We start from the raw sequence: 27,983 nt of genomic DNA, 5'->3' as shown, positions 1-27,983 counted from the left end.
ACCTATTGGTCTCAGAAATCCAAAAGTTGATTGAGTTTTGGACCTACACCTCTTGCTTTCTCTCCTTATTCTCCTTTCTTCACCCCTACTTCACCTTTTTATTGAATACATTTCTCAGCATAATTTCTGAACTCAAGCATATTGTATTGCTATTTCTGGATGCTGTACCCGGAGACTTCATTTTTCTTTGGGAAGATGATCTATTCAATATAAATGCAAGAGAAATACAATCCCAATTGTATTCTGACTTTTCCTAGAACATACAGCTTTTGCTTATAAGATGTGAAACCAACACATTGCTCCCATTACAATCAGTGGTCTTATGATTAGTTCCAGATTTTTTATTTTGGTTATTCAGCCCTTTCGAAAACAATGTGAAGGAATTCTTATCCTTCTGTACACCTTATTTCAATTCCACTTGTATCCAGAAATATAGCCAGTCAAGGAAAAGGGTTAATTTGCTACATACATGATGTAGTATTGTTGACGTACAGTCTCTGTCTTTCCCCTCCTTTAATACAGAAACACAGTGTGACAATTAGCACTATTGCCGTAAAATTGATTCCAACATTTTCTCAGGTGAAAGAAACCCTCCAAGTTCTATTTTTCAACTTTTTGAGATAAGGTAAACATGCTATTTCAAATCTTGCCACAAGTTATTAGCACTGCAGATAGGAGTACTGTGTTCAACATTCCAGGATCTCTGTACTCTAAGATACTTCAAATGTTTAATCTTTATGATCACCATCAATCAGACAAAAGCTTTGCAATGTCTGAGTCAGTACCAAGTCAGATTTTGAGAATGCCATTCTCTGCCTTCTCTCAAAGAAACTTTAGCAGATAAAAATGACCTTTTGTTAAAAAAATTAATTAATCGATGCATAGTTGCATACACTACTAGGTTTCCGGTGTACAATACAGTGATTGGACATTTAAATACATTAAAGTCTAGTAAGCATCTCTCACCAAACAAAATTGTCATAGTATTACTGACTATATTCCTTATCTGTATATTACACCCCGGTGACTTATATTGGAAGTTTGTACCTCTTAATCCGCTTTCTGTATTCCACCTAGCCCCTCACTCCTCTCCCCTCTGGCAACTGCCAATTTGCTCTCTGTAAGTCCATTTCTGTAATGTCTACTCATTTGCTTTTTTAGATTCCACATATAAGTGAAATCACATAGCATTTGACTGTTTCTGACTTATTTCACTTAGCATAATACCCCCTAGGCCCATCTATATTGTTACAAATGGCAATATTTCATTCTTTTTATGGCTGAGTAATGGTCCACTGTGTGTATATGTGTATCACATCTTTTTTATCCACTCATCTATCAATGGACATCTAGAGTACTTCCATATTTTGGCTATAGTGAATAATGCTTGCCATGAACATGGAGGTGTAGGTATATTTTCAGATAAGTATTTTTTTCTTCAAGTAAATGCCAAGAGGTAGAATTGCTAGCCTGTATAGTGGTTCTATTTTTCACTCTTTTGAGGAATCTCCCTACTGTTTTACATAATAGCCAAACCAATTTATATTCCCACCAACAGTGTACAAGAGTTCTTATTTCTCCCCATCCTGCTCAACACTTGCTTCTTGTTGTCTGTTTGATGATAACCATTCTGACAGAGGTGAGGTGATATCTCATTGTGGTTTTGATTTGCCTTTCCCCAGTGATAAATGATGTTGAGCATCTTTTCATGTGTCTGTTGGCAATTTGTATGTCTTCTTTGAAAAAATGTCTATTCAGATCTAATAAGAATTATCTTGATGTTCCTGTTTTTCTCCCATTTCTGCATCAATGATGTGCAAAACTCTGAAGGGTCAAGGGCCAGACTGTCTCCAGCCTGGGGAGCGAAGTTCAAGGACGTGGGACAAATTAAAAGAAGGAAGGGAAGTGTATTCATGTATGTCATACCCTTTCTCTTCCTGGTGAATATGAGTTCAAGAGAGCTCATGGGGGAACCTCATTACATGTTCAAATGTCCTTACACAGCATCAAAGGCCAAGTCCTAGTTTCCACCCCCCATAACCCAGCCCTAAATGGTCACACTCACAGGAATGCGAGCTCTTACATCTGAGAGTTAAAAACCACAATAGACCCCTGGATCAGCTCCCCAGGAAACACTGGTCAGGAGGATATCAGTGCAGTCCAGGCCAAAGTCACCTTTCAATACAAGTTCAGAGCAGCATAAAGAAACATGTGCTAGGGCAGTATTTCTCCAGGGAGCTATTTCAGATTCCATATAAAAGTAACTTGTGGCCTTGGATAAATCATTCCTTTCACTTATGTGCTGAACGGGAGAAAACAAGTCAACAACTGATGCATGCAAAGGCACTTGGAGGTGATGGATGAAGACATTATGGTGCATTTTGTCAATGGCATGCCATTAGAGAAAACCATCTCATAGAGTAAATTAAGAAAACAAACCAGCTACGTGACACATTTGGAATTGCCACTGGTCAGACTGGTTTTTCTCCTCCAGGAATGAAGCTGCATGGGATTGACATTATCACTCAGACTCCCTTTCCTGGGGTAGCTGTCTGTGCTTGTCTGGAGCTTAAACCCCGGTGAGCACTTCCCCAGAATGATGGCCACTCATATAACTGGAGAAAGCTGTGCATCACAGACTCTGATTTTTTTTTTTTATTACTGTCTTGAACTATTATTTAAATCTCTTATTGCTGTTTAACTTCATGTGTCCATGTCTTTTTTTCTTTTTGGGGACCAAAATTACTTTTCATGGCAAGAACTAGGTCTTACAAAAGCAGCTTTTTGGTATATCACTGGGCTTACAGTGTCCAGTAAATATTTATTGATCCGATCTGTGATTAACTTCTCCTATCTTACTCGCAGACCTGGCTATTTTCTGCCAAACAATTTATTAAGAAAGCATGTCTTTGGATCTAGATGCTGGGAATGCAGAGACAGATCTTGTCCCTGATTTCAGGAAGCTCACAGGCAGACAAGCAGCGATCAGAATGTCCTACAGGTTGAAGTATGTGTGTGGGGGGTGAAGGGGTGGCTATGATGGTATCAAGGGTGGGGGTGTTCTGGGTAAGGATAAGGAAACTCAGAAAAGTTTCCAGGAAATATGAGGATTAAGTTGTTGCTACTGAAACATTATTGCCAGTATGTGCAAGGGCATGGAAGCATGGAGCATTCGGGTTCCAAGTCATTTGCTATTTCTGGAGCTCCTACTGAAAAGCTCGGCCTTGGATTTCCAAGGTCATCCACTAAGGTCGGGGCAGAAACAGGCTGTGAAATCACAGCCCTTTCCCTTGGTAAGTGGGCTCTGAGAGCATTCAGATACACCTCATGGTAACTGTGGCTTCATAAAAATCAAAGCTGATTGATGGGCACAGGCTCTCTGCTCTGTGTTTAGTCTACTCGTGCTTTTAGTACCACTGTGGCCATGCTTCCTAATGGAAATGCATTTTTCTCTCTCACCATTACCCAGATATAGATGCTCTCGGATATGAAAGGCCTTTTACCTCAAGATTTTTGTCTTGTAAGGCATCCCTAATTCAGGAAGGAAATAAGAAGGGGTCAAGAAGAACCTACCACAAATGTTTTGTCAGGTAGCTCAGAGAGGGAGAGAGAGAGACAGGAATTTAAAGAGCTTGATTTATGGGTGGCTGGGCTCTGCAGCTCCTTTAACCTGACTCAGTCCAGCTCAAGGAATTCACTTTCTCATGTAAAGGGCTCTAACAGAGAAAAACAAGCTACATGTTTCTTTCTGCATTTGTAAAAAAGTATGATGGCTGGCAGAATAAAGTCTTCCATTTTTAAATAATAGCTCACTGGGCCCAGGATCCTATGATGTTATTATCAGCTCTGACAAGTCCACTGTCAGAGTTGGTAGGAAGCATTCCCATTACACAGGTGTGGAGCCTGAGGCTGAGGTGTCATTGGCTACCCAGATGGCCAATGACAGAGCTGGGATGTGGAAACAACCATGTCTGGTGCCAAAGTTGGGGGCTCTGACCCCTACCCAGTGTCTTCCAGACTGGACATGCACATGCGTGTCAAAATGCATGATGGAGAGCAGTGCAAGTTCAGAGGGAGCAAAGGCAGAAACACGCATGCATCTCTTCCAGTAGAAGGAACTGGCTGCCCATCAGAGAAAGTGTAGGTGGACAAGTTGAAGGGAAAAAAGTGAACACTCATGGGAACACCTGGGGGTCAGATTCTGAGCCTTTTTCAAGTAATCTGGTTTAATAAGCCCCATACAGGCAACTTGTTCTTGGCTACAAAATTACATTATGTCTGGCCAAACTCATCTCCCCATCTTCGATTATTCCTGAATGTCAAGTTGAGAGAGCCGTTTATGTTCAAAGTTAAGAGTCTGAATGTCAATGCAGGGCTATCTCTTTGAATCTGCTGTGTGAGCATGATGGTGCCACTGACTCTCTCTGAACTTCTCATGAGCTGCACAAGTGATTTTATACAGGCATCCAGAGAGGCTTCTCAGAGAGGCTTTTCAGTTAGCATGCTTTTCTCTTCCATGGAAAGGAAGGACAGAAGTAGATTGGTAGACGTGACATTTTGCAAAGGAGAAGAAAATAGCTTTAAACTTCTGAGTCATACGTGCAGCAATCCTGCTTCTTCACTGCAGAGTAGGAGAAAAAACGTTTTGTGTTAAGAAGGTGACAGCCAGAAGTGGGCTTAGAGCCTTCTATGAAACCACTCATTAAGACTGTCCAGTCCAGGACCCCTCCCCACCTCTAATGACCTCCTGCCCCATGCCCAGCAGTATTTCTAAATGCCTCAGCTCAGAGCCGAATTCTCAAAATTTACTTAATCTCTAAATTCACTTTGGTTTAATAATTAAACAAAAAGTACCTTAAAATTTTTAGGCAAGTGGAAATGGGAAGGCGTGAGAAGGGCATGAAAAGACACTGGAAAAGCAAAATACCATGTGGACGTTAACTCTATCAAAGCAGCACATTCTTGCTGGATGAGGGTTGGGGGAAGGGGGATTATTCTGGGCACAGCAAGTGTTTTATCTGCAATTGACAAGTCCCCAATCCTCCCAGCTTCTGTTTCTCCCTACTTAAGACCTGGGTCACAGTATTTATTTACTTAAGTGATGGAGATGAAGGCAGGCTTAACGCTGGCCACCTGTCAGAACAACAGTGACCTGCCTCTTAAGGGGATTTTGGCATCCCCCAGCATCTTTATAAGACAAAAGGAGCTGGGGAGAAAATGTAGAGAAAAAATTCACTAATTGAGCTTGAAAAAAGATGGTGAGATGAAATGTAAAGACCCAAAGGGCAAGAGAGGCTAAGATCCATGGGTGCCGTTTAATGCGACTTGAAAGAATACAGCCCCCTTCCTGTTCTGAGATTAGATGGGATTTTGCAAACTAAGATATCCAAACTGAAAAATCAGTCTCCCTGATCTGCCTCTAGCAAATGCCCTTGGCATTCTTCATGTTCTTTTTTTTAATTTATTTTTTAATTGGAGGAAAATTGCTTTACAATGTTGTGATGGTTTCTGCCATACAACAATGCAAATCAGCCATAATTACACATATATCACCTCCCTTCCCTCCCCACACCCCAGCCCTGCAGATCATCAGAGTGCCCGCCTGGCCTCCCTGTGTTAAACAGCAACTTCTTACTGGCTATCTAGTTTACACATGGTGGTCTAGAATAATGGAAATAAAAACAAAGATAAACAAATGAGACTTAATGAAACCTAAAAGCTTTTGCACAGAAAAGGAAACAATAAACAAGATTAAAAGACAGCCCTCAGAATGGGAGGAAATAATTGCAAATGAAACAACTGACAAAAGATTACTCTCCAAAACATATAAGCAGCTCATACAGCTCAATGGGTAGAATACCTAAACGAACATTTCTCCAGAGAAGACATAGTCTTATAAAGAGGGATCATAAATGGTTTCCAAAAACTGCAAACAGACACACTTTCTCGGGAAAAAATGCTCTTGTAGGTGAGAAGTCGACGGCAGGTCCTGCCTGGAGAATCTCAAGGCAGCACAGGAGACGGTGTTTATCAAGCATGTGTTACCACTTACTAAGATGCCAGGCAGTGATCTCCACATCATGTAATGTAGACCAACAATGTACAATGATGTCAGCATCATCACCATCACCCCCATTTTACAGGAAGGGTGAGTACCCAGCCAAAGTTTGAGGGAGAGCCAGGCGCTGGGGAGCCAGGCGCTGGCTCTAGGCTCTGTGCTCTTCTGCACCACACTGTGCTAGGCTTCAAGTGGGAAGGACGTGGTTCAGCTGGCTGCGGTCATAAAGCCCTGTGCAGTGTGCTTCAGCAGGCCCCTAGGTGAGGGACAAGGAAGTACCCCCAGACCCATCAGTCTTCTATCAGCTCTTGGACGGCATTCTCCTTTCTGTCCTAGAGGTAGGGTGATGAAAAGGGTATTGACTAGAGAGTCAGACCTTCCATTTCTCTAGGGAATGAATTTGAAGCTTCCATTTTCCTAGGGAAAGTGATTTAACTTTTGGAGTCTCAGTTTCCTATCTAAAAAGTGGGGCTTAGGTAACCTCTCCCAGGATTCTGAGACCCTGATGCTGGGGAAGAAATTGAAGGCAAAAGAAGGGGGGGGGGGGGGGCAGAGGATGAGATGGTTGGCTACCCTCACCAACTCAATGGACATGAATTTGAGCAAACTCCAGGATATAGTGAAGGACAGGGAAGCCTGGCGTGCTACAGTCCATGAGGTTGCAAAGAGTCAGACACGAGTTGGTAACTGAATAACAACAACAAAAACAAAATAGGAAACCGACTCAGCAGAGTGCCTGGTTACAGAAGGATAGAAAGTGCATGATGTCTAAGCTATTTCCGATGTTTCCTTGTTATAAGGCCCAGCGGAGAAAACGTCTGGCCTTGGGACAGTCATCCTGGACCCCCGGAGGCAGTTCACACATATGGAATGGTGAACCTGGACCGGCTGAAGGAAGCTCTGTCTGAGCCAGTCCACCCCGTAGATTAACAGACTGGGCTGCTTCCTGCCCCCACACAATGGAAAGCAATTTTAGTAAGTGCTTAGCTTAATTAGTGTCCAGACATGCTCTCAAGGGCTGGGCACGCACACTTGTCATCGCGATCATCCACCTGTCTCTGGAGAGCCTGCTTTTCCAGAAGTCTGGCTGGGCCTAACTCCGTACACTGTAACCAGCTGAAATTCCCATTTGGTCCATGCTCAGTTCAGCACCCGGGGAATGAGCCTGAAATCACCACCCTTTTCTGCTGATGCAGTAGGTCAAGGAAGTATGGTTTACCTCCATAGCACACCTCAGCTACTAAGGTCATGGACCACTTCTGGCTCTGGGTGGCCACCTAAGACTCTTCATGAGCATTAACAGTACGACTCTGAGCCAGAATTCTGGCCTAAGACATTCTCGGTAATTTGCTGGTACTGAAATCAAAGAATTCCTTTTGTGGATTATACCAGAGGATGCCTCATGGGCAGGAAGGGAGGAAGATGTGTTAGAATGCTACAATCCGGCAGCCACTGGAATGCAGACGTACGGGGTATATTGCAGATTCAAGATCACGCTGCTTTTCTTTAATGGCTCTTGCAGAGAAAATTAAAAGAACGTAATATGGTTTTCCCCACCTGGCCCCTGCTGCCTCCTGACTGCTACAACATTCTAGTGGTGCGCGTGCTCAATCTCTAAGTCATGTCTGACTCTTTGCAACTCCATGGACTATAGCCTACCAGGCTCCTCTGTCCATGGAATTTCCCAGGCAAGAATACTGGAGTGGGTTGCCATTTCCTCTTCCAGGGATTCTAGTGGTGGACCTTATTTATTAAAAAAAAAAGTGAGGGGGGGATGGTGACTGCTCCTGGGGACAAAAGGGATCATGAAGGGGTTACTCCGTTACCCACCAGTTTGTCTTCTCATTCCCACACACGTGTCCACAACAGTCCCTCCTCTGCACAGTCCCTCTAGACATTACAATAGCTAAAGATGAAATCCTCACCCTCTGAAATCTACAGCAGGATAGATGACAGCATGATGGAAGGAAAGAGTACACTGAGTGCCTTATCGATCTACCTGCCAGCCCGTGAATGGAAGGTAATAAAAATTTATTAAAAATTAGAAAAAAAAAGTCACTTATTCTAATTCCTCTGAAAGGGAGTAGTACTAATGTGGCATATGAATAAATCCCTCTTGCCCCAGGACTAAACTACCATCCTCCCACCAGCCAACCCTCCAAACAGCACAGATTTAAAAATCTTGCAATTTTATTTGCATATAAAGGCCGCTAGATATAGAATATCACAATAAATTTAAAGAAACAACTGCTTTCCTAAATTTCATTAACAAGATAACATAAAATAGAATAAAGCTCAACAGCATTTACAATGGGGAAACAGAAATGACTATTAGCGACAATATTTTGTGCTAGCGAAGATTGCATCGACACACAGTGCAAAATGGGGGGGGTGGGGAGGGAGAAGGATGTCAGAAGACAGTTCAGGGTATTTAAATATAAAGGACAACTAAGCCTCATTTTAGTTAGCTTCCATTGCATCCATTTAAATCTATACACGCCTGCGAGTGCACCTAGATTTAACTCAAGCTCTTTAAGACCTTGAGTTCTGAGAACATGCGTCAGCTCCTTCGGACTTCTGATGCTCCACGATCAAGCACCCCTTTACAGTTGTACTGTCCTTGGCAATATTAAACTCCTAACTTAGTCATAATACACGAAAAATATTTATATATATAAACCCATATTGAAAAGGAGTCTGCACGCTCGTTTTTTTTTAACTGCATGAAATACCTGCTCTTGACAGATTCCATTTCCATATTTTTAAAGCTAAAATAATTTAAAAGAAACAAACAAACGATGAGACCTTGTATAACCACAATATGGATCTCACTAGCTAAGCCATCCTCTAAACAAGAGTTGTTTTTTTCCCTTGACACAGCTTGCTTTATAGTGAGAGTGTGAAGGGAAGTCTTTTCCACACCTACTTTTGTTGCAAAGATTGCTCTAAATCTGGGCCACGTCTGCAAAAAAGAAGCATTCCCAAGAAAAACAACAACAACAACAAACATCATAAAAATAAAATACTTCAAACAATACTCTTAAACTGTTGTGCAAATTTGGGTAGTTTTTAAAACACTGCCTACCTGCTTTATTTTTTTCTTTTTTCCAGCTTAAAGCATATTAAAATAAGACTTTTGTCACCTTTTCAAAAGAAAGCTTGGCTGTCCTTTGGCGAACACTAACAATTTACAATGGCGTGGCCTTTGAGAAAACAGAAGTCATTTTACAAATGCACAATGCTCTTTTGATTCCAAATGGATGCCCCATTTTAAAAAAAAGAGGAACAAGAAGCATAACCTCTAGCATCATTTGTGTTCCAGCAATTTACAAAAAGAACTCACAGGATCTGGAAATAAACAAGGAAGAGAATGTAAGTTTATAATTAGAAAAATGGCAGTTTTTTTAGACCTTCCCTCACATTCCAATTGGGTGTCTGGAGCTTCAGGAACCCTGTGGGTTTGGAAGGTCAAATATAATTGGAGGGTTGGTCGGTTGAAAGCTGACTGTACACGTTGAGGCATTGATGTATGTTGTGTAACCGTCGGTCATAATGCCGTAACCTGTGGAGAGAGAGTGTCACACTTACTGTGAAATATACAAATGATAATGACTCAGTGCAGGACTATCAGATAAGGAAAACAAAAAAGTCTTTGCCAGTGGGCAGTGAGATGAAATTCAGTGGAGCCCTCTCTGGATGTTACGGCTTTCAGAAGCTGCCTCCCGATTTTATTTTCTTTAAAGGGGGAATCCTCTATTTCAAAGAAAAGTGATTCCTTTTAATTTATTTCAACACTCGATTTGTAGAGGAGAGGCTGTGATTTCTTTACTAGTGAGAATAGAGAAAAAACATTTTTTCCCTCTTTTTTCAAATATGACTTTCATTTCAAAGCCCTGTATTAACTATTGAGTTCCAGGGAAGAAGATGAGCAACATAAACTCATCAAGGGCAAACACATCCTTCACTCAACCCCAAATGGGCTTCAAGACAGCTGAGACTCACATAGGGTATTGCACTGGGAGTTGACAGACATGAATACCTAGCTTCCTTATTTATAAAATAAGCTCTAAACTGCCCCCAGTGAGAGTTAAAGGTAAGTTATCTTTTTAAAATTAATTAATTTCTTTGGCTCCACTGGGTCTTAGTTGCAGTATGCAGGATCTTTGGTTGTGGCATGTGGGATCTAGTTCCCTGACCAGGAATCAAACCTGGGCCCCCTGAATTGGAAGTGCTGGAATCCTAGCCACTAGACCATCAGGGAAATTCCAACACTAAGTGATCTTACTGTCAACTATAAATTGGTGCTTGCCAAGGGCATTTGCCATCTGCCTCTGTGGAGACGGAATCCTGTGTTGCTGTAGCTGTTGACTTTCAACATGCCCTGAAGGCAGGTCACAATGGAGAGTGAGGCACTCTGTGCTCCAGGGAAACTGGTGGAACAGGTCTTTAGATAGTGAAGATATTTTCAGGAACTGATTTCATGACCCCAATCCTCTGTTGTTCAGTTGCTCAGTCGCTCAGTCGTGTCTGACTCTCTGTGAACCATGGACTGCAGCACTCCAGGCTTCCCTGCCCTTCACCATCTCTGGGAGTTTGCTCAAACTCATGTCCATCGTGTCGGTGATGCCATCCAACCATCTCATCCTCTGTCTTCCCCTTCTCCTCCCACCTTCAATCTTTCCCAGCATCAGGGTCTTTTCTAATGGGTCAGCTCTTCACATCAGGTGGCCAAAGTATTGGAGCTTTAGCATCAGTCCTTCCAATGAATATTCAGGACTGATTTCCTTTAGGATGGACTGGTTGGATCTCCTTGCAGTCCAAGGGACTCTCAAAAGAGTCTTCTCCAATAGCACAATTTCAAAGCATCAATTCTTCAGTGCTCAGCCTTCTTTATGGTCCATCTCTCACATCTGTACATGATTACTGGAAAAATCATAGCTTTGACTATATGGACCCCAACCCTTGCATCTCTTCATATCTAGAAAAGCACTAAATCCCTTCATGGTGACATCAGCTCCTCGTGACTAGCAGAAAAGCTTTTATAAAGTAAATGCTTGATTGCACTGAATGCCCCCTTCAGCAAAATCTTAACATATTGACGTTCCGCTACTACCTCTTTGGAACAGTTTCTGAGTTATCTGAGGTGCTGTCTCCCAGGCTGCAGTTCTCATTTTGCCTCCAATAAAACTTAACTCAAAACTCTCACGTTGTGCATCTTTTTAGTCAACATTTTCTTACTTGAATTGTGTGACTTTGACACTGAGTTCCATTTTATTCAAAAGAATCAGTAATAATCAAATATCTGGGGTCTTCCTGGGTAGCTCAGCAGTGAAGAATCTGCCTGCAATGCAGGAGACTTGGGTTCAACTTCTGGGTCAGGAATATCCCCTGGAGAAGGAAATGGTAACCCTCTCCAGTAATCTTGCCTGGAAAATCCTATGGACAAAGGAGGCTGGTGGGCTACCGCCCTTTGGGTCGCAAAGAGTCAGACACAACTTAGGAACTAAACGAGAAACAATCAAATGTCCAAGTGGTCTGGAGATATACCATAGAGGACACTGCTTCCTACACTTCCTACACCACGGGACCCTGGCTCAAGTGAAAACACTTCCCATAGGTGGTATACATCTCCCATGACCTATGAGAAGAAAGCTAAGCAAGTTTCTCTGGGCCTTTGGTCCGTATAGTCATATCTCTTACAAATTTCAACATGTTGAAATTTTTAGCACGTTTGCAGATTCGCACATGTCCCTGGATACCTTATATTTTGTCTTACAGCCTCTGTAATTAAGTTTGTAATTCTATGTCGGTATCAGGTTCTTATGGCACACAAGACTACATCTATGAAAAAAGAAATTTATCAGGACTTATACAAATAACTGATAAGGCTTTTTTTTCCCCCTTCCATTTGCTAAAATTTCTCTAAATAAGCCTGTGGAGAGCTTAATGAGGGTCAATGGAAAAAATCTCTTAAGAAAAGAAAAGAAGCATTTAAAATGTGCACTGTTTCGTTCTGGGGTCATAAAGTCTTGTTATCTCTCTCCATCAGGAGGCTGGTATTTGCCCTCTCTTTGCCCTCTTTAGCTGTCTTAAACGAATAAAAGCGAGACAAGTTTATTTGAATATGATCTCCTTCCTTTAAGCACGTTTATTATTTGGGGACTTCAGTGGAATTCCCCAATTGTCTGGCTACTTTAAAGCTAATTAATGATTTTTTTTAAAAAGGATAAAATGCAAACTTATAGGTGAGGATGCAGAAATTCATAACTGCTCCCCAGAAATGCTATTTAGACATGATCTTCCATCCTTCTACTCCCAGCCTGTATCAGGCCTTAGAGAAGTGCCCTCCTTTCCAAAGAGTGTGGCTCAAAGTCAGGGCAGGCTGATATCCGCTCTCAGGGAGCTGGCCCCCTGCTCTCCATCCACACAGCTCGTGCCTGCACTCGGGGCAAGCTGGATTTTCTCTGGCCCCAGTAGGATGATTTTCAATATGCTGTTTATTACCCACCTAGCCAGGAAGCCACTGGATTGAGGACTTTGCAAAGCAAACTTTGGTTTTTTGCAGTGCCACACCTAAACTCCTCACCTGCGGGTTCATAAATAACTCAGAGTAACAGCCATAAGCAACTGAATATGGAGGCTGCCCACATACACACACTCATTGCACACAAACATATGTAACCAGGAGATGATGGTGCAACCACAAAACCTAAGGTTTGTCTGTCCCAAGGCTCAGGGACCCCCGGTTTGAAAAAGTGACAAGAGGCAAAATCTAGGGCCTCCAGCGAGGCTTTCAGATTCTGTGAACTTGACTTCACAGCTTACCCTGAAAGGCAGAAAATAGCAACTTGACCAGTTCCCATCTAGGGGAGATTTAATTATGCTGTTTAACCTCAGGCCCAACTAAAAGCACTGATGATTGCTGAGAAGTCTGAAACGGTTTTCTGAGCTTAGTAAGGAAAAGTCTACCTACAAATGTGTAGGTTCCACCACTTCAGTTCTGTATCTTTCATTGCATGTGCAAAGTTATTAATATTTTTTGGAGAAAGTCTTGTCTTGTGTATATTCCATAAGAATTATAATATTTATAGGTAGGAAGAGGCCAAGGACATTATTTAGTCTAAAATCCAGGCCATTTCTTCTAATGGTCTTAAAGAGAAAATCTGACCTTTATTCCATCAGTGCTGCTCTGCTTAGTGGTTATCAAACACTCTTCATCAGAGCCCTGAGATTCCAGAAGTCATCCGGGGTTAGTGATGGGTTTCCCAAAAGGTAGACCAGATTTGGTTTCTTCCTCTTTATGGAGGAGGGCATGGCAAGCCACTCCAGTGTTGCCTGAGAACCCCGATAGACAGAGGAGACTGGTGGGCTACAGTCTATGGAGTCGCAAAGAGTTGGACACGACTGGTGACTGAGCACACATGTTCTGCTTAAAAGAGAGCAGTTCTCCACAAAATACTTCTCAACTTTATATGCAAGTGTTTCTCATAACATTTCATCTCATTGAAAGCACTCCACAGGTAAAGAGTTTGGCAACCACCACTCCAGTTATTCCCGGTAACTAAGGTCTCTGTTGTGGAATGAGATCATGGATAATGACTCATAATGTTGTGAACCCCTTTCTTCTGGTCTTACCTTCATGGATTCCACCAAACACATGGAGTTTGGGCCGGACTCGCCTCTGGACTGTGTTTAAAAGCTCCACGCAGCCCACTCTCTGAAGCTCCTTTGGAACCCAGTCTCGAAAACCTAAGGGTAAAATGCAATCAATACTCTTAATTTTCTGTCTTCAGGTAAGGGTTCATTTAGACTTTCAGGAAGCCATAACTCACAGAAGGTTTATTACATTATCTGTAATCCTAGCCTCCCCATTAAAGCTTACAATGGCTTTTAAGGAACTTTTCACTCGTCACTTTGTCTTCTTTAGGATCTTGAAAAATTTTTTTTTTTTGGTTTCCATTTTTTTTCCTTCTGTTAATTAACATTTTTTTCCCCTCCCTGTGAGGGATTTGATTTATTCAGCCATGGGCTTCAAATCTTCTTCATGGGCCCAATGACATTTATTCCCGGCAGTCCCATACTCTCTCTTTTTCTCTCAATTCAGTTGCTTTCTTTTTTAAATTATAGCTCTCTTAGAGCAGTCTACTTCCAAGATGTAGACTTTAAAGAAGAAGGGCTAGGAGGGACTTCCTATAAACTGGCCACAAGATAGCTTGTTCTCTTTATTTTTATTTTCATTTTTTATCTTTGGCAGCACAGTGTGGCGTGTGGAATCTTAAGAGTTCCCCGACCAGGGATTGAACCCATGCCCCCTTGCAGTGGAAGTACAGAGTCCTAACCACTGGACCGCCAGGGAAGTCCCTGTTCACTTTAAACACGTCAACCCTTAACCCTTGGTGGTTCCTGATGACCCAGGCTTGGGAATGCCAAGCTTTTCCTCTGGTCTCCTCTCTAGCAATGGGGCAACTGATGACCCAGGCTTGGGAATGCCAAGCTTTTCCTCTGATCTCCTCTCTAGCAATGGGGCAACTGATGACCCAGGCTTGGGAATGCCAAGCTTTTCCTCTGGTCTCCTCTCTAGCAACGGGGCAACTGATGACCCAAGCTTGGGAATGCCAAGCTTTTCCTCTGGTCTCCTCTCTAGCAACGGGGCAACTGATGACCCAAGCTTGGGAATGCCAAGCTTTTCCTCTGGTCTCCTCTCTAGCAACGGGGCAACTGATGACCCAAGCTTGGGAATGCCAAGCTTTTCCTCTGGTCTCCTCTCTAGCAACGGGGCAACTGATGACCCAAGCTTGGGAATGCCAAGCTTTTCCTCTGGTCTCCTCTCTAGAAACGGGGCAGCTGATGACCCAGGCTTGGGAATGCCGAGCTTTCCCTCTGGTCTCTCTAGCAACGGGGCAACCATGGCGGCCCTGTGGTGGCGTGCAGTAAGCTGGGGCTGATGGACTGCCTTCACGGAAAAGCCACTTAGTTCTATGCCTAATGCAGAAAATCCATGAAAACTGACATCAATTATAGCAAAAGTCAGCTATCTGAATGATTATGGCCCAGAATGGAATCCAATCGCCTCAGCGGGGTGGGGTGTTAGGAAAGCAGACAGGCCAAAAGGCTAAGTCATAATCAGTGGGAACACACACCATTGCTCCATTAGGTGATTTCTACCACTCAGAACTGATCAGGCAGAAAGGTCACTCCACTTTGTTTGGCAAAACAGTAGAAATGAAGTTTTAACATCTCTATAAAGACATGCTGACTGGGGAATGGACAGAGAATATGGAAAAGCGTGGACTACAAGCAAGGGGCCCTATAAAAAATTCAATCAGAGATTTCAAAACTTTGCTAATTAGAGGAAAAACTTAAACCCACAGTGAGTGGCATATTCCCTCATGGATGTTTTTTTTTTTTTTTGAAGAGGGAAAACATCTCAAAAGTGTCTCGCTCGTATCATAATAATGAAGTCCCATGTGCCATGGTTCCTTTCTTAACAGGAAAAGATTCAAGGCCAATCCCCACATTCACCTCTTACCTCCTAGTCCAGAGTGTTCACAAGAATTCCCAGTTAACTATACTGATTAATGTTCAGCTTTACCTAATGAAAACTTTGCCTGACTTTTTATTAATAGAGCTTCTCTGATAGCTCAGTTGATAAAGAATCTGCCTCCAATGCAGGAGACCCGGTTCAATTTCTGGGTTGGGAAGATCCCCCTGGAAGAGGGAAAGGCTACTCACTCTAGTATTCTGGCCTGGGGAATTCCATGGACTGTATAGTCCATGGGGTTGCAAAGAGTCAGACACGACTGAGCGACTTTTACTTTCACTAACATTTTGGAACTCTCTGATGTAGATCTTAACCTGCTACATGCCCAGCCGCTCTCTAGGTTACTCCAACTTTACTACAAAGAGAGGGATGGCAGCCTCTTTATTAAGAGTTCCCGGATGGGGGTGGGATGAATTGGGAGATTAGGATTAACATATATACACTACTGACACTATGTCTAAAATAGATAACTAAGGAGAACCTGCTGTATAGCACAGGAAATGCTACTCAGTGCTCTGTAAGGAAATCTCCCCCAAAAGAGATAGATGTATACGTGTAGCTAATTCACTTTGCTGCACAGAAGAAACCAATACAATATTGTAAAGCAACTATACGCCAATAAAATTAATTTAAAAAAAAGAGTTCCTGGAACGTATGAATTCTTTGGAGGCCAGAATTCAGACTGACTGCCACTTGCTTTTGTACCAAAGCTAATGACTTTGTTAACAACAAATCAATTGTTCTGTTCAAAGTTATTTTCCAAATAATACTTCAGGCAGGTAAACATTTCTATGCTGAGGATGCCCAAGTTCCTGACAGTAAACAGTCTTAAGAGGATCAAGCCCAGACCTAACTAGGTAACTCAGGGAAAGGATGGAGTTGGCTAGGATTTGGTCTCTGCAGTGTCTCTCTACTGAACTCATGCTGAGCAGAATACTTAGCCAACAATTTAATGACTTAGTCTCCAATGATTGTAAAACAGGGAAATTAATTACTTATGACTTGATAAAGGTTACTGATAAGTATAACTGTGTAACGTATGGAGGAGGTGGGGGTAGGGTAGGGAAAAAGCACAGGGATGGAGATTCTGAAGCTTTGAAAAGTCGGGAAGTGCTGATCTTGTGCAAATCTGTATAAATTCCATGTCTGCAACAGAACTGGCTCCTTGTCTTGTTTTCCCTTCACTCCTCTTTATGAAAATGTGCCACCGTGGCTCATCCCCTGGTCCTCCCTTCCGCTGTTTCTTAGGGCAGGAAGGCAGCACTAAGTGGTGTGGGTGGGGAGGGGGTAACATCTATGAAGATTAAATTCACATTAGGGGATGTGCATTAGGTATCTTTTATTTTTCAGGTTGACAGAGGAGCAGCAACCCCAAACCACAGGGAAAAAATTAGAAAAATCTTTTTGCATTGTTTTCCCCCTCTCTCCAAACCAAGAGGATCAAGAAAACTTTCCTAGCACTGAACATTTAACAATTTAAGACGATAGATTTCATGTTTCTGGTTTTGAATACAATTTTTTTTTTTAAAGGAAACTCTCCTACTATAAAGGAAACATCTGGATTGTCTGAGAATACCTTCGTTTGACAAGGATGTGCCAGCATAATAGACACTCAGTAGATGGGAGGATCAGGGAGGTGGTCCTGTTTGGAAAGGGGCTTCCCAGGTGGCTCAGCAGTAAAGAATCTGCCTGCCAAGCAGGAGATGTGGGTTCAATTTCTGGGCCATGAAGATCCCCTGGAGAAGGAAATGGCAACCCACTCCAATATTCTTGCCTGAGGAATCCTAGGGGCAGAGGGGCCTGGTTGGCTATAGTCCATGGGGTGGAGAAAGAGTCAGACACAACTTAGCGACTAAACAACAACAATAACCTGTTTGAAAAATATTCTGTGGCTAAACCGAACCACTAACAAGCACATGAATCATTAGAAGATAATTATATAAATCGAATAATCATCTTCTGGCCCACAGTCTGGATAACTGAAGGTAGCTGTGGTGCACATTGGCAATCTAAAGCGGGATGCAGCTTCACTGTTATCTGTAAGATCCAGCATCTTTAAGTAAGGTTCAACACACTGTGCCTAGTCGCTCAGTCATGTCCAACTCGTTGTGACCCCATGGACTGTAGCTCACCAGGCTCCTCTGTCCATGGGGATTCTCCAGGCAAGAATACTGGAGTGGGGTGCCATGCCCTCCTCCAGGAGATCCAGGCTCGAGCCCAGGTCTCCCGCATTACAGGCAATTTTTTTTTTTCCATCTGAGCCCTTACTTAACACTTCAGCTTAAAAAGAGAGAGAGAAAAAAGATTCTTTTCCTGTATAATTAGCTCAGTGTTAAACTTTTAAAGATCTCCTAGGTTCCGCTATTACATGGAAAAGGAAAATGAGTTACTCTGAATGAAAGATTCCATCATTTCATTACCATTCAAAAGCCCTGTGATTGGGAGGTCCCCACCCCACCCCTTCACTCCACAGTGAATACAGTTCTTAAAATAAATGATCAAGCTCAAAGGACTGTGGTGCTTTATGCTCATTTGATTTTTTCCTGAGTTGACTAAATCAAAAAATTTAATTTCAAGAACACCTGTAAGCCCAGCAGAACTGCTGAGTTTAATTATCATACTGGGTTTCTTTAAAGACATTGACTTTTCTTTTTTCGATCACTTTTTTTTTTTTTGAGGAAAATGATTATGTCCCTGAAGCATTAGTCATTATGCTTGGGGAAAAAAGGCATCACAGATAACGAAAGGACACCTTTGCTTCACTTACCTAGAGGAGGTCCGTGTGTCATGAGTATGTCAATGCCCTCGGGGATGAGGTTCCACTTGTCCAGCAGAGACTGACCTCTGGGCAGGTTAAAGCCCCATCCATTAAACCACGGGGTCCTTTGGGGGAGACAATGTACATGGTATCAGGCCAGCAGAGCCACATGTCCGCTCTATACTATTTCTCTCTCACACATTCATTCCCCTACGGTTTGCATTGCTTTCTTTTCTCTTTTTGATGGTTGGCCCTGGCAGCAGGATGCTTTTTTGTTGACTGCTTCAAAACCAGCGCATCTGAAAGCCAGTGTGGAGCCTATGAATGTTCAACTAGAAAGGGGCACAAGAGCCTTTCCAGTGGAGACTTTCCCAGCAGACCTCTATCAAAATCTTAACAATGCTTTGTCTTTCCCCAAATTTCAGTGCTTCCAAAAGATGCCCAACCCAGATCTGAAGCCTGTCCACTTTTGCTGTAGTGCTTAGGGCTAAGAAGTTTCACCAATCTCCCTCCTTCTTTCTCACCATCACTATGGAAGGGCTTCACCAGAAAGATTCTTACTGAAATTCTTGGAGAAACAGACAAGCGCTCTGAAGGCAGAAACCTGTGCACTTATGAGATGTTTTGAACATCTTGGACTGAGAATGCTGCAAAGAGCTGGGAGGTGGGGGTCTCTGAAAGGTGAGAAGGGACACAGGGAACAAAAACTCAATGTGGAATTTTCCCCCATCAGCAAAAGGAAGACTTCTGGGGACATACTTGGTCACTCTGGAAACCATTCTCCTGACACCAAATGCATGCATTCCACCTTCTCAGGGATGTCTGCTCTAGGAATGAGTTTCTGAGATTGATGCTCTACATTGAAATGATGGTGTCTTTGTCCATCCAATGAGGATTTTTAACTGGAGCTGAAAATGTCTCTATCATTTATAACAATGGGAGAATGATCATTTTTCTTCTATAAGTACTACAGGCTAAATCACATCAGCACCAAACAGTGCCCAGTGCTGTCTTGTTCCCAAATATCTAGATGTAACCATTATTTTTCAAAACCAATTCTCTTTTGTGCTGCAGGAAAATTCTAATTTACTAGGGTATACACATCAAAGACAAGTTGGTCAGTTTCCTGGCTAAGCCCAACTTTTCCCTTCAGCTTAAGCTGACCCGTCCATGCCCACTGAGAGAGGTAACCCTGTGTACAAGGGCACCTGGTTTGTCACAGCTAATACAATAGGGGCATGACTATTTAAAGCCAGTCATGGGTTAGACTAATCAGTGACTCTCAAGACTCTGCACTCAGAAACACTTAACCATCATTCTTTTGGGGGTGGGCGTGCATAGTCAAGGGGCTTCCCAGGTAGCGCTAGTGATAAAGAACCTGCCTGCCCAGGGGACATAAGAGTTATGGGTTCGATCCCTGGGTCCAGAAGATCCCCTGGAGGAGGGCATGGCAATCCACTCCAGTATTCTTGTCTGGAGAATCCCATGGACAGAGGAGCCTGGTGGGCTACAGTCCACAGAGTCACAAAGAGTTGGACATGACTGAAGTGACTCAACACACACACGTGCAAGGTCAAGGCCAGAGGTGAAAAGATGGCACCTGGCAGCCCGGTGAAGATCCACCCTATAGGTGAGAACCACACCTGAGGTGGCTGAGAATACGTTTCAGAGATAACAGACTGTGTGGCCTCAGCTAGAAAAAGAGAAACCAAGGAAATATCTGACTTGGTTCCTAACCAAGGCCCTAAGCCATCCTCAGAAAACGTACTTGTAATAACGATAGCTATACAATAACAATCATCATTATTAAAGCTATTATTTAGTGAGTGTTCACTCCATGTCAAGGTACCACTCTAAGTACTTTATTTGTATTAACACATTCAAAGCTCACAGCATGCTCAGGAGATAGGTGCTCTTATTAAGCGTATTTTACAGATGAGAAAACGGAGGTACACAGTGGTCAGGTAAACACAGGCAATGAACTAGACAAAAACCCAAGCAGTCTGATTCCAAAACCAAGCCTCTTAATCACCATGCAATTCTCCTTCTCATATACAATCTGGATTAACTTACTTCTTGCCGTGAGTAAGCCTCCCTCTGCATTCTTTCAAGTTTGAGTGTCTTATTGCTTGAAGTCAAATGAGCTCTGAACCAGAATAGTACATCAACTGCATGGTTCTGAAATCCAGCCATAAAATGCTGAAGTACACAGGGATGGTTTCTGCCTATGAAAGTCATCCTTAGGATTTTGTTGGAGCTGTCTAAAGAGAGGGCTTCCCTGGGTGGCTCGGTGGTAAAGGACCCACCGGCCAAGGCAGGAGACGGGGCTTCGATTCCTCGGTCGGGGAGATCCCTTGAAGAAGGAAATGTCTCCTACGCTGGGAGGCAGGTTCTTCTTTCTCATTTGTAAAAAGTAGATTGCCATTTTCTTCTCCAGTAACTCATTCTTGCCTTGGACAAGAATGGACAATTGTCCATGGACAATCCCATGGACAAAGGAGCCTGGCGAGCTACAGTCCATGGGGTCACAAAAAGTCAGACACGACTTACTGACTAAACAACAACCTAAAGACAAGTCGTGGTTTCATCTCTGGGATCCTAACTTGAGGAAGTATGGAAGCCTAGCATTGCCCGGGAGCTATTTGACACCGTGCAGACAGTTTGTGCTTGAAAAAAAACCACCACAAAGAATGCCAAGCCAAGAAGCGAGTGCCTTGATGATCTTGTCGGCACAGGAAACCACACTTTTCTTCCAAGTATATAAGGCACCAAAATCCTTTTCTTATTAGTCTGAGTTAGATCCTGTTTCTTGCAACTAAAATAGTTCTAATATATGCAGCTATTGTGTTTAGCATGGTGGTGTTTAGCATGGTGGTTTAGTCATTAGTGTTAATTGCTCAGTCGTGGCCAACTCTTTGTTGGACTGTAGTCCAGACCCCGTGGACTGTAGCCCTCCAGGCTCCTCTGTCCATGGGATCTCCCAGGCAAGAATACTGGAGTGGATAGCCATTTCCTTCTCCAGGGGATCTTCCTGACCCAAGATCGAACCCAGGTCTCCTGCATTGCAGGTGGATTCTTTACCGATTGGGCTATCAGAGAAGCCCTGTAAATGACCTAAGTATCTGTGATTGGCAATCATTATCCACACACCAAGATATCCATGTCCTAATCCCTGGAGCCTATAAATATATTACTTTTCATGACAAAGGGGGATTAAAAGTCTGCCAACGGAGTTCAGGACCTAACCTTAGACTATGGAGATGATCCTGGATTACCTAGGTAGGTCAGTGAAAGCACAAGGTCCTTAAAAGTGAAGAAGGCAGGCAAATGAGATTAAAGTGATGCAGTGTAAGAAACAATCAACTGGCTGTGGCTGGCTTTGAAGAGGAAGGAAGGGGAACACAAACTAAGGAATGTGGCCAGTGTCAAGAAGCTGGAGAAGGTAAGGAGAGAAAACAAAGGCTCTCACAGAGACTCCAGAAAGCAATACAGCCCTGTTGACACCTGGATTCAGCCCAGTGTGACCGCTGTCAGATTTCTGACCAACGGATTGAGAGGTAATAAATATGTGTTGGCTTAGGTAAGTGGATAAAGAAGATGCGGTATACATATACAATGAATACTACTCAGCCATGAAAAAGAGTAAATGTTTCACATTTGCAGTAACATGGATGGACTTGGAGGGTTTTATGCCACATGAAATAAGCCAGACATAGAAAGACAAATACTATATGATACCACTTAAATGTGGAATCTAACAAATACAACAAACTAGAGAATGTAACAACAACAACAAAAAGAAGCAGATTCACCAGATATAGAGAACAAGTTAGTGGTTACCAGAGGGGAGAGGGGAGGAAGGAGGTGCAATACCGAGGGAGGGGAGCAGGAGGCACAAACTGTTAGGTGCAAAATAAGCTACAAGGATGTATTGGACAATGTGGGGAATATGGCCAATATTTTATAATAACTACAAATGGAGTATAACCTTTAAAAATTGTGACTATACTGTATACCTGTAACAAATGATATTGTACAACTATACTGCAGTTTAAAATATATTAAAAATAAATATATGTTGTTTTATGCTACTAAATTTGTGATGATCTGTTACAGCAGCAGAAGAAAACTAACAGAGTATCAAACTGTCTGGTTATAAAATCTAGGGACTAAACAGGGACTTCCTTGGTGGTCCAGTGGCTAAGACTCTGTGCTCCCAATGCGGGAGGGGGGTTCGATCCCTGGTCAGGGAACTAGATTCCATTGGCTGCAACTAAGACCCAGCACAGCTAAATAAATGAATGAACAAATAAAATATACTTGAAAAAAATCCAGGGATTATAAGCGGCCTGAAACTCACCTGGTACACAGTGTACATCCAATCAACAGTCCTTCCACAACCACACTGTCTGTGACCCTTCCAGACCTCAATGAGCCAACCTTGCTGTCTCTCGACTTTTAGGACTACCCTGTCTTCAGGATCTTCAATGTTTTCATTAGAGTCTAAAACAGAGCTTTGCCAGTTTGGGATGCCCATCTTTCCCCTTTATTATACAATAATGACCCGCTTCCCAGATTTGTTTTAAAAGTAAAAAGAGAGAGAGAAAAAAGGCAAGTTCAGAAGCCAGTGAAGACTTAGTGCGCATTCTGGCATGAGAGAGAGGAAAATAAGCAAAAACATCTGTTTTCCTAGATTTTGAAAACAAGCTTCTGGGCCGATGGGTCCTGTCTGAATGGTGAATAAAGAAGAGTTTGAAAGAGTCCCAAGCACACCCAAGTCGTTGGTACAATGGGGGGCTCTGATTTCACTGCCGGAGTCTGTCCGAGGGCAGTCAGCCCCTGAACCTCCAGGGTATCCCAGCGGCTTCCAGAGTCAAAGGAATGGGACACTCTTTCCAGTTTTTCCTCATAGAATTTTCTCTTAGAAACCCTAGCCGTATTCCCCCAGGAAATGCTCAGTTTTACAAGGGCTCTGTAAAAGAGTAAGACAGGCCCATGGTCTAGAGATACCTTTAATTTTATTTGGTTAATGTTAAGCCTATGACAAAATCCAGATGGTTCCAAGTTAAGGGTAAACTTTGAAAATGTTTGGCTTTTCTTTTGATTCAAATCTGTATGTGCACAAGAGCAAGAGAGAGGTTAAGTTATATGAAAATGAACATTTATCAAGTCCCTGATATGCTTGCTTCCCTGGTGGCTCAGACAGTAAAGAATCTGTCTGCACTGTGGGAGACCCAGGTTCGATCCCTGGGTGGGGAAGATCCCCTTAAGAAGGGCATGGCAACCCACTCCAGTATTCTTGCCTGAAGAATCCCTGGGACAGAGAAGCCTGGCGGGCTACAGTCCATGGGGTTGCAGAAAGTTGGACACAACTGAATGAACATAAAGAAATATGCTTTCCGTAGGGGTCTGGTTTTACATGACTAGTATATTTATTAATAATTTCCTATAACAGTCCTTGATACTGGTATCAACAATCCTTGATATCGAAAAAAATAATCCTTGATAATCCTTAGGTATTATCAGCTCTGTTTTTAGATAAAAAGCCTGATGATCAGTGATGCCCAGTTATTTATTCATGTTCCCAGGGTTGGCAAGAGGCAGAACCAAGATTTTAACCCAGATCTGCTGGCTTCAAAGCCTGTGTTCTTTCTGTGCACAATGCAGAACTGAAACCTTGCAGCCCAGTTTTCATTTTGGCTTTCACATATATAAACAAGGCTGATCAATACAGTCTCTGAGGCTGTGCATTGCGTAACTGCAGAGGGCTCCATGGCACTGTGATGGAGGTGGCTCTTAGTGAAAATTCAGTGTGACTTCAACAATGCTGGATGCTTTCTGTTCTTCTGGATCCTCCAGATCAGGCCTTTTCCATAAGACAGTGACCAATAAATGGGAAAAGCAGCCCAGTGATGAGCTCTAGAATTAGCCCAGCATGGTACAATAAATGGGACATGTAGAAGTGGGAGACCTGTGTGCTCATTCGCAGCCTGGAATCAGTTCACCAAGGTACAAGACCTTTAGATAGGAGAAAGGACCTCAGCGGGCCAGTTTCTTCATCTGAGCAAAGAATGAGAGGGTGGATGCCATTACAGGAGTTCAGGACTGCTTTTGGACTTCCCTGGTGGCTCAGATGGTAAAAGAATCTGCCTGCAATGCAGGAGACCTGGGTTCAATCCCTGGGTTGGGAAGATTCCCCTGGAGAAGGGCATGGCTACCCACTCCAGTATTGCTTTTAGGCTGCAGATATGTTATGCAGAGGCCCCAGACCCAAAGCAGGTACAGGCAGGGGTGTTCTTGCTGGGGAGGAAGGGGCTCCAAACCTGCTCACTCCCTCAGCCCCCTCCTCCTTTCTGACCTACGCTTCTGAACACAGCTGGCAAAACCTGGCATTTGATGATCTTTCTGTGATCTAAAAACCACCAAATTCTATCGCTCTCTGCAGCCTATCTATGTTCTGAGTAAATGCTGCAAATTGCTCTCAATGAATTACCTAAATTGCCTGTAAGGGACCAAGTCCAGTGTGGGAGAAATAGCCACACAGAGTGGAGGCTGACCGTGTCAGCATCAATGAATAATGTTTTATCCAGTTGAGTTTCAACCTGAAACACGAAACCCCAGGACTAAGCCCATCAGGGGTTCACTGGAAAATGTGAGCACAGCCAATCTCCAGTGGCCCACAATGAGTTTTGTTCTGTAGCAATGGGGAGGCAAGCGGGGGAAGAAGGAGGAGGGGGAGGGAAGAATCCACAGGAACAACGTCTACTGCCTTGGCCAAGGACTTAATAATTAGCTGTGACTAACAAATGCCACATGGGAACCGACTTGTAAGAAAATGTCCCACAAAGCACCCCACTGCCAAGGGCCAATCCAAGCCCGCGACTGCCCCTCCTAGACAGGGATCAGAAAATCCTGGAAGGAAGGGGAGGACTTCAGCTGCCTGAAGCCAGTGGACCGAAGACTCAGATGGATGGATGCTGGAGATGCTGTCAAGGCACCCTCCCCCTTGTCCTCAGAATTACAGGCACTTGGCCTCTCTGGGCTGAGAGTCCAGGGGCAGGTGCTATGGGAGTTCACAGAGGCAGAACTTGTTCCGAACAATGTCAATACAAAACAGGTTTGTTCTCTGGAAGCAGGCTAAGATGAAATCGCTGCAAAGGTCATGTGTGTTTGCCATACACAATCCTGTGGGGCGGGCGGAAGGGAGCTGCTGGAGCATAAATCCCAGGTTTGGAAGGTGAATGGCCGTTCACTCCCCCACCAACTTCAATGGGGGCTGGGCACACCCCAGCAAAGCAGGATTTGGAAACGAACAGTTGGTACTTGTTCAGTTCAGATGGGCTACTCAGGTTTACAGCCCTGGTGTTGGGCAGTGCCAACAATTCCTCAAGGGCCATGGGACTAGGGTAGGATGCATCAGCAAGTTTCAGGATTCTTAATGAAGACAGCTGCCTGGGTGCCCCCTGCAGAGATTAGGGCTGGAAGCATAGGTGGGATCTGCTGGGATTCTGCACGAAAGCTGTAAAGGGGAAAAGTGCAAGCTCAGGGAACACCCGGATTTAATTAAGAGCTGGAGGATTGGCTGTGCCACTTAAAACTACAAGAACCTGGGGGTTTTATAAAAGTTAGCCATTCTTGTTTTGAAGGCAGTAGGTACAACACACATTCAAGTCCCAGGTCTGTTCACTGGCTGGCTTCTCTGCCTCTTAGTTTCCTCAGCTTTCAAAATGAAACAGAATATCTGCCTAAGTAGATAAAGTGAGACGATGTAATTTATGTAAAACTTTTGGCAGAGAACTGCCAGAGAATATTAATGCGTAGCTTCTAATTTATATATGCTATATACCGACAGTATGTGAGATGTATATATACACATATGCACACACATAATTGCTCACGTTATTTTTTTCTCTCTAGAATTTCCCAAGCTACGGCTCATCAAACCCTAGACCCCCTGAACCAGACTCTGGAAAAGTCCCCAATGCACAGGCAAGCATTACTAGATGGCTAGATAGTGCCTGATTTCCTCTGGCTGATTACTTATTAAAAGGCACTTCCTCAGCTCACTTCTGAGTGGAAGTTTTTCAGAAAGGCACTCCCTTGCTTGCTGGCTGGCTCAGTCTTGCGTAGACAATCCCGTGGAATGTGAGAGCACAGGGCAAAACGGTTAGTCAAGGCTGCTTAGCCGGCAAGTACAGGTGGCTAGATTTTGACAGGATTTTAAATTGGGGAAGTTCAAGGAAGGGGGTTGCTCTGGGTCCCTGGAATATTTATAATAAGGGGGCTCAGAGAGGTTCCGTGGAGGAACTGACACGCTACTAATTAAAGCCATCACTGCCGCCTGGCACCTCTGTGAAGCAAAACTCAGGAACCAGGAGCCAGTTTCCACATTCCCTTTCTTTTCTAAATGGTGGAGCTTCAGAATCGCAACCTCCTCCTCACCGGGCACTCGCGGCTACCATCGGCCCTTCTGACTACACACCACATCAGGTCCGAGAGAAGCTAATTTAACCACCGCTGGTTAAAATCACACCGCACTTCACAGCGCCTTTCACATGCCATGAAGCTGTCATGATAATTCTTGATCTCTGGCTCACCTGACAGCTTAGCCCTCCCTTGACTGCAAAGCTTCCCGTCAGTTAGAAACAGCAGTTTCCCTGGCCCCAGATGTGTCATCCTGAATATCCAGATGAAAGGCAGACACCTGCCCCGCTCCCCTCCTTGCTTCCTTTTCTCTCCGCAGCTCTGGAGTTTGTTTAAGAAGCCAGCCCTCTCCCTCCCCGAGTCCCTCCACTTGGCAGCCTGGAAGTTACTCTCCCATGCAATTAAAAAGCTGTCTTGCATTAGCCCATGGAAGGTCGTGCAGCAAAGGGACGCACGCGGTAACTGACATCGCTAGAAGAGAGACGCAACGCTGAATTTCGGGGGGAGACTGACACCCCTGGGCAGCTGCCTGGAAAGCCTGCCTTACCCAAACCACGGGCTCAGCTGCCTCCAAAGGGCAGGGCCGGCCTCTCTCACACCAGCTGTCTAATCCCATCACTTCACTATGGCCTGGTAGCTTCGCCTTTCGTTATGAGGTCCTTGGGATGAAAAGAGATACTGCGTTGATAAAGGCAGGCCTGGATGAATAACATGGTTGGTTGCCATAGACAGGACAGGAGCAATTCACACCCAAGGCAGTCACCTGAGGCCCATGAGCTACAAGTAGAGGTTTTGTAATCCCAGGCAGCACACACCTCTGTCTTGACAGGCTGACAGTGTCCTCTTTTTGTAAATAATAAGGAGCAAGTGTCAGAACTAAGCCTTTGCTACCATGTTCCTCTCTTGATGGAAAGGACATGATGTAAGCAGAGTTTGCTTTAGGAGCCAAGGGAAAAAAAAAAAAAAAAAACACCACTCTGACCTGTTTTTGAACTTGGTGTGCCCTGAATTATTAAAAATAATGTTACAGCATCTGCCTGGCCCTCCGAAGCATACCTGCTTTTAATCTTCAAAACAAGTTCACAGCAGGAAGAGAAAGATTTTCAATCGGTTTCCTTCCCACTGGGCTATGACGGAGACTGTTCCCATCCATCAAGGAAAGAATCTGACAGGGGAAAGGAAAGACCGTGGCAGGACTTCTG

At 43.6% G+C, this 27,983-nt stretch overlaps 1 protein-coding gene across 2 annotated transcripts in view; it reads right to left on the bottom strand.

The window, feature by feature from the left end:
* Nucleotides 8,231-27,983, bottom strand: part of MPPED2 (metallophosphoesterase domain containing 2) — a 207,692-nt gene continuing 187,939 nt past the window's right edge. For both annotated transcript variants that reach the window (XM_018059298.1, XM_005690032.3), the window contains exons 5-7: nt 18,367-18,482; nt 13,694-13,807; nt 8,231-9,620 (exon numbers count right to left, since the gene is read on the bottom strand). In XM_018059298.1, the coding sequence (XP_017914787.1) occupies nt 9,502-9,620; nt 13,694-13,807; nt 18,367-18,482 (349 nt within the window). In that variant the 3' untranslated portion in view covers nt 8,231-9,501. The remainder of the gene's footprint in view (nt 9,621-13,693; nt 13,808-18,366; nt 18,483-27,983) is intronic.

This window comes from Capra hircus, chromosome 15, assembly GCF_001704415.2.
Source record: "Capra hircus breed San Clemente chromosome 15, ASM170441v1, whole genome shotgun sequence".
Taxonomy (NCBI): domain Eukaryota; kingdom Metazoa; phylum Chordata; class Mammalia; order Artiodactyla; family Bovidae; genus Capra; species Capra hircus.
Note: the sequence above shows the minus strand (reverse complement) of the source record. Positions and strands in the feature narration are given on the sequence as shown.